At 45.6% G+C, this 7,158-nt stretch overlaps 1 protein-coding gene across 1 annotated transcript in view; it reads left to right on the plus strand.

Annotated features, from left to right (window-relative positions):
- Positions 1–7,158, plus strand: part of COLEC10 (collectin subfamily member 10) — a 37,868-nt gene that overhangs the window by 22,360 nt on the left and 8,350 nt on the right. Inside the window, exon 3 of the mRNA XM_015413018.1 lies at positions 5,098–5,169. Coding sequence (XP_015268504.1) covers positions 5,098–5,169 — 72 coding nt within the window. The remainder of the gene's footprint in view (positions 1–5,097; positions 5,170–7,158) is intronic.

Raw genomic sequence — 7,158 nt, forward strand, 5'->3', positions numbered from 1 at the left:
GAGCGTATGTATTAAAAGGCCCTTTAAAGGCTCAGCCAAGTTTATGGCCAGTTGAAAACACAGTTATGCAGACTAGCAATGGATTTCAGGGCAAAATTTTGCCTCAAAGATACTTTGTACTGTGTTGTTTATGTACCGATAATGGCTGCACAAATTCTGTCCGTGCATTTACAGCGGCCTAAATGCCTTAAGCTTTAGATCGATGAGATTTGATGGCTAAATGCATTTGTTGCTACAGCTACAGTAAAAAAAACTCTCCGATCGGACATTGCTTCATATCACAAAGCAGGGAGGGGGTTGAAGCAGATGAGGGAAACAATAGATTACCTGCCACGTGCATTTATTGGAGAAGCCCGGCACAGATGGAAAACCCGATACAATTAGGACTGTTCAGTCCGGCTGACTGATTTGCAGCATTAAATGATCCTGAAGCAAGAGGACGGGCATTTGTCCCATGCGTTACAAAACTATTAGGGTCAAAGCTGGATGTTACCAAAGACAAGGGAGGGATGCTGCTGAAAAGGGCTTTCTTGGGTGTAAATCTCCCTCTTCCTTCAGAATGACTAGGAAGGTTTACCACTTGCTGCTGTGGTGCAGGGGTTTAAGTGTCAGACTAGAGCGCCAGAGACCCAAGTTCAAGTCCCCTCTCGGCTGGAGATCTCACTGGGTGACTGTCAGCCAACCAGCCACACATGCGCGCACATGAATTTTGGAAATTTTCTTGCAGTGCACTCCATGGCTGAGGCGCTGCAATAATGTGAATGCTCTACCACGGGATGTCTCTGTAGGTAACCTGCAGCAAGGTGTGCTGTGTGGCTGATACGTCCCGCAACACTTTAAACTGGTTCAATTAGATGCAGCACCATATCGTGCCAAGTTGCCAGTGTGACCACAGCCTGTGTGTGTACATGGGGCTACCATTTACCAGGGAAATCCTTTCACTTGGATTGACGCTTCCAGCCTTCTCGACATTGGCCCAATGACATTCATCTTCCAATGGCCTCCTTACAGGAACGGTTACTGATGTGCATTCGTTTAAATCATGATACACGCACCAGTTCTGAAACTAATTTTGGTCATTCTCTCAGAAACTGGAAGGCAGGTGGAGAGAACAAAAAGCACAGCTCGCCTGCAAAAGAATGGAGTGGAATGGGGGCAAATCAGTTCACCCCTTGTTTTCAGAGAGCTGTGAGGCAATTCAGTGCCACATCACAGAATCTTTTTTTTTCTTTTACTTGGGGATCCAAGTTGAACCACAGAATGGAGGAGAGCACCATAGAAAACGGATTTCAAATAGACCAGAAGCAAAACTTAACCTAAAGTAAGAGCTAAAGGCAAACCAAGGGGTTCCCCCTCAAGCGAAATACCTGAAGAGTTCTGAGGGAAGGCAAGACTTCGTGTAGGAATTGTGAGAATTCTTGACAGGGGATTGTTAGAAGCAGACAAGAAGTACCACTGGAGGTGGACAGAAATTTAATGGAGGAGGAGAAAAAGAGAAAGAATTGGGTGGCAGAAACTATATCAAAAAGGTGTCATTAAAGAAGGACATGTTAAATGGGGGGATGCTGTTATTAATTTAAATTTTGTGAAACTTTTGGTTTTAATGTCTCTTTGCTAGCTTCAGCTGACTTTGTAGACTGCCTTAGGTCATGGTCTATGGTGACAAAGGTGGGATAAAAGTGCTCTAAAATCCACTCTGACTGCTGTTTTTGTTGCTTTAATAGTGATATGATTTAATTACCTAAATTATACTGTTATCTGCGTGACTTGTAACCCACCTGAGCCCGCTTGCAGGGAAAGCGGGATAAAAATTGAATTAAATAAATAAGTAGGCCCAGGTTTCTCTGCTGTTTTTCTAGCTTGGCCCTAAGTGTTTTGGCTCTCATTGACAAGAGTGGGCTGTGTGTCTCTGTGTGAGTACCCGGACATACACGGCAGCACCCCCCTCCCCGATCTTTGTATATTCACATAAATCTTGTCCTTCATAACGATGAGCCCATTTAAAGGAAACGCTGAGTGCTAACCTTTTTTAAATAAACAGATTGCACATCCTGTTTGTTTTCGCTTAATCGATCCATAAAGGAGGTCTTGGATTAATTCTGCCACATTCTTATTTCTGAATCATTCTCCAAGAAGCTGCCTTTTTTTAAAAGAAAAACAAAGAATAGAGCGCCTCAGGGCACCTCAGCTGGGAGTTTCAGTTAGACAAACAAGCTTTGAAATTCTTCTGCAACAACTGGGCCCCCAGAATCATCTGCTCCCAGCCTTCGGAGTACCCCCAGTGGCAGCAAATCAAAGACTGTGCCTCTTCAAAGGGAATCCCATCTGTTTGATTGGGCTGTCAAAGCAGATGTGAAGTGTACCACAAGACTGGGAAGAAGAGCCTGAATCCTTACAACTTGAGCTAGGCGGACAGCCCTGTCTGGAGTGCTGGAAGGAAACACTTGTGGGGCGCGTGGGGCTTTTAAGCAGTGTCCCCCTCCCCCATTCGTTCTCCTTCTTAGCAGCACTCCTTCCTTTGCTTGCATGACAATCAGGTATGCAGCAGCTGAAGCCTGTTCCACTGCTGCAACAGGTGGGTTTCTCTTTGCCTGTTGGATTCCTGCCCGCCAACCTCTATTAAAGAAATGACAGACTTCCAAGTTAGGGGGGAAATGCTAAGTCTACTCAGCAACTTCCTGGGGTCGACTCAAGTTCTTGCCAGCCTGGAGAGCCATCTTCCATTACCAGAGCGTTCTCCATCGCACTCCAAGCGTGGCAGTCATGTTTTCTTATTATTCTGTGCGCACACAGAGTAAAAATATGGATGGCAGGTAAGGTTGCCACCTCCAGGTTGGGAAATTCCTGGATATTTGGGGGTGGGGCCTAGGAAGGGTAGAGTTGGTGGAGAGGAGGTGCCTCTAGATGGTATAGTGCCAGAGAGACTACTCTCCCAAAGCAGCCGTTTTCTCCAGCGGAACTGATCTCTGTATTGCAACCTGGTAATGTGGTGTAGTGGTTAAGAGCAGCAGACTCTAATTGGAAGAACTGGGTTTGATTCCCCACTCCTCCACACAAAGCCAGCTGGGGGACCTTGGGCCAGTCACAGTTTCTCTCAGCACTCTCTCAGCCCCACCTGCCTCACAAGGTGTCTGTTGTGGGGAGAGGAAGCAAAGGCAATTTGTAAACTGCTTTGAGACTCTATAAGATAGAGACAATCGGAGCATAAAAAGCTGCTTCTTCTTCTTCTTCTTCTTTTCTTCTTCTTCTTTTCTTCCTCTTTTCTTCTTCTTTTATTCTTCTCTTCTTTTCTTCTTCTTCTTTTCTTCTTCTTCTTTTCTTCCTCTTTTCTTCTTCTTTTATTCTTCTCTTCTTTTCTTCTTCTTCTTTTCTTCTTCTTCTTTTCTTCCTCTTTTCTTCTTCTTTTATTCTTCTCTTCTTTTCTTCTTCTTCTTTTCTTCTTCTTCTTTTCTTCCTCTTTTCTTCTTCTTTTATTCTTCTCTTCTTTTCTTCTTCTTCTTTTCTTCTTCTTCTTTTCTTCCTCTTTTCTTCTTCTTTTATTTGTGAGTCGCTCTGAGACTCCTTAAGGTAGTAAAGATCAGGGTATAAATCCAATCTCCTCCTCCTCCTCCTCTTCTTCTTCCTCCTCCTGAACCATTCTCCCTGCTTTAAGTGATCACGTTCAATTTCATTTTATAAACTCTGCAAGGGGTTATTTTCTTGTTTGTTTACGGAGGGGAATATTATGTCCCACCCTTCAACCATCAAGTTCTCAGGCCAGGCAACAATAAAGGGCAAAAATCAAGCTGCAGAATGTAATCCTATAATGGATTTAAAACCAAGATTAAATTGCAATTAGTTTAAAAAGCATAATAGCCACTTTGGTGTAGTGGTTGGGAGCATGGACTCTAATCTGGGAGAACTGGGTTTGATTCCCCACTCCTCCACATGCAGCTGCTGGTGTGACCTTGGGTCAGTTACAAGCTCTTTCAGAGATGTTCTCTCAAGAGCAGTTCTTGGAAGGGCTCTCTCAACCCCACCTACCTCACAGGGTGTTTGTTGTGGGGAGGGGAAGGGAAAGGAGGTTGTAAGCTGCTCTGAGACTCCTTTGGGTAGTGAAGGGCAGGGTATAAATCCAATCTCGTCTTCTTTGTCTTCAAAACCAATGCAACAACTAAAACCAAAGTGGATGCTGTAAAGATGCTTTGCTGCCCCAAACCAAAGACAGAAGATGGAGAAGTCACATATGACCAAATAAATCAAGAGTATTGGTCAAATACAAACATTTTAATCCAAGGAGAAGATTGGGAACCAGATGAGCATCCTACAAACCAGAAGCCACCACAAAAAAGGCCCCCCTGAAAGTGGGGCACATACTAAGAAGGGGCTGCTGTGGCTCAGAGGAAGAGCCTCTGCTTGGCATGCAGAAGGTCCCAGGTTCAGTCCCCCAGCGTCTCCAGTTAAAAGGATCAGGTAAGAGGTGATGGGAAAGATATTCGAAAGCCGATTACGATCAGAATAGAGAAGCGTGACCTTGACAGGCCTGCGGTCTGTCTCAGAAGGCACTTTCAATAGGAATATCAGAAGTCCCATGCAGTACGGTGGGGCTTACGTCCTTCAAAGTACATACACAAGGTTAAGTTGCGAAAGCACTGATAGACGGTCCAACACAAAGTGCTCTTCCCGTGACTCATGATGATGTATCCACTCTCTGACCAGCACTTAACAGAAATGAGCAAATGCAAACTCAGCAGCCGTCTCATGCCGTTCTATCTGCGCTTGCTCCCCAGGGATCCCGGGTTCAAATCTCTGCTCTGCCACACACATTGATGCCCCTGTATGCATCATCTACCAAACCAGCTTCCTTGCCACATTCTCGTGTGACCAACAAACAGAAGAACCCCAGATGGGGAGTGGAGTGCAGATGGATTCTCAAGAGATGAAGTCACCAAAGGCAGACGGTAGACTCGGCTCTTTTCTACAACAAGACCCCTGGATACAAGATAGTACAGAGTTGGGTGTTTTGACAAACCACAGATACACAGCCTAAGAAAGTACCGATATAGCTAAATGGTCTTCTCGGAATGAACAAAACATTCTTCTGTCTTGACTTTCCAGGAAGCAAAGGAGTAGTCGGAGATACTGGCGACCAGGGAGCGATGGGTAAAATTGGCCCAATCGGCAGAAAGGGTACGTTTTCTTTCATCCTTGGTCATATCAGCTGCCTTTTGAATGTATTGTAAGGCAATGAACTAAACATGGAATATCTGTTGTTTATGCTGCCCAAAATGGATGCCTGGTATTTCCACTGCAAGAAGTATTAGAAAAGAGCAACTTTCCTGTAGCACCCTAAAGACTAATGAAATTTGTGGCAGGGTGTGCACTTTCGTGAATCACCGCTCACTTCTTCAGATACCAGAAGAATCGAGCAGTGACTCACAAAAGCTCACCCCCTGCCACAAATTTTGTTAGTCTTTAGGGTGCTACTGGACTTGCTCTTTTCTACTGCTATAGACAGACTAACATGGCTACCCATCTTGATCTCTCGGCAAAAAGTATTATGATTTAAAATAGATGTTTAAAGATATTTTTAAAAGGTAAAGGTAAAGGTTCCCTTGCTCGAAAGCCAGTCGAATCCGACTCTAGGGTTGCAGTGCTCATCTCCGTTTCAAAGCCGAAGAGCCGGCGCTGTCCGAAGATGTTTCCGTGGTCATGTGGCCGGCATGACTAAACACCGAGGTGCACGGAACGTTGTTACCTTCCCACCGAAGTGGTACCTATTTATCTACTTGCAATTTCTTGCTTTCGAACTGCTAGGTTGGCAGGAGCTGGAACTAGAGACGGGAGCTCACTCCGTCATGCGGCACACTCGGGTCTCGAACTGCTGAACTACCGACCTTCCACAGCCTGCAGTTCAGCATCTTAACCACTTGAGCCACCGCAGCTCCACTGCTGTTTTAAGATATTTTGCATACACTTTAATCTGGGGTGCATCCACTGTTAATGTGAGAAAGCCGAAAAGAATAATTTTCACATAGAAGATATGGAGGAAATCCAAGAAATCCAAGACCGCTGTTTAAAAATAATTCTGAGTTCACTGAGGCTTCAACATGGCATCTGCAGAAAGTCTGACCCCAAGACCATACTCAGTTCTATTTTCAGGTGGGTAACTGTATTGGTCTGAAGCAATAGGATAAAGTTTGAATCCGGTGGCGCCTCTAAGAAAACAACAACGTTTAATTCTGGGTATAAGCTTTTGTGTGCATGCACACGTCATCAGAATGCACATGCAAGCTGATACCCAGAATTAAACGTTGTTGATCTTAAAGGTGCCACTGGATTCAAACTTTGTCTCAGTTCTATTTTGCAACTCTGATATATGATTTGGCCACTAGGTGGAAACAAAGAAGTATTCATATAGTACTACAGAATGAAACTTTATTATTTTTTATTATCCCTTTAGGGAACTGCACTCTCCTGAAGCATATTGACTATTCTCAAAATATTCCACGTGGCTTACAAATAGTAAAATCAGTGTGGGGTAGTGGTTAATCGCCTGGAATTACAGCTCATCTCCAGACTACAGAGATTAGTTCCCCTGGAGAAAATGGGTGCCTTGGAGGGTGGACCCTATGGCCTCGTACCCCACTGAGGTCCCTGTCCTACCCAGGCCCCACCCCCCAGATCTCCAGGAGTTTCCCAACCTGGATCTGGCAACCCTACCCACCCTGTCCCCCACCAGTGGCCAGAGGGGACCTGGCAACCCTACTGTGATAGAGGTCTCATGACCAAGGAGGGACAGCTGTTTTGGCCCTTGAAAAGGCATGGAGGGGAAGAGCTCCAGGCCGCAGGGCCCTCACGGCATTTAAAAACCACTTAAAAACGGCAACAGCAAACTCTTGGCTGCCATGAGTTCCCTGTCACTTTCGGTTTGGCCTTACAAGTCTACAATCTGTATACACAAAGGCTCTCTCTGAATGCGAGTGGATATCCTGCAAACTGTAGGATATAGGTTACACACAGAGAGGCCTTGATTTTGCAGAGAGATCGCCCCCTGTGGCTTCTTCGCCAGGCAGAGAGGCTGCAGCGGGGGCGGGGGGGAGGAGGCGGGAGGCGAGCAGCAGTGGCGGCCGGGAGGGGGGGAGGCAAGCAGCAGCAGCAGCTGGGAGGAGGGAGGCA

Source organism: Gekko japonicus, unplaced genomic scaffold (genome assembly GCF_001447785.1).
Source record: "Gekko japonicus isolate JY-2015 unplaced genomic scaffold, Gekko_japonicus_V1.1 scaffold2464, whole genome shotgun sequence".
NCBI lineage: Eukaryota > Metazoa > Chordata > Lepidosauria > Squamata > Gekkonidae > Gekko > Gekko japonicus.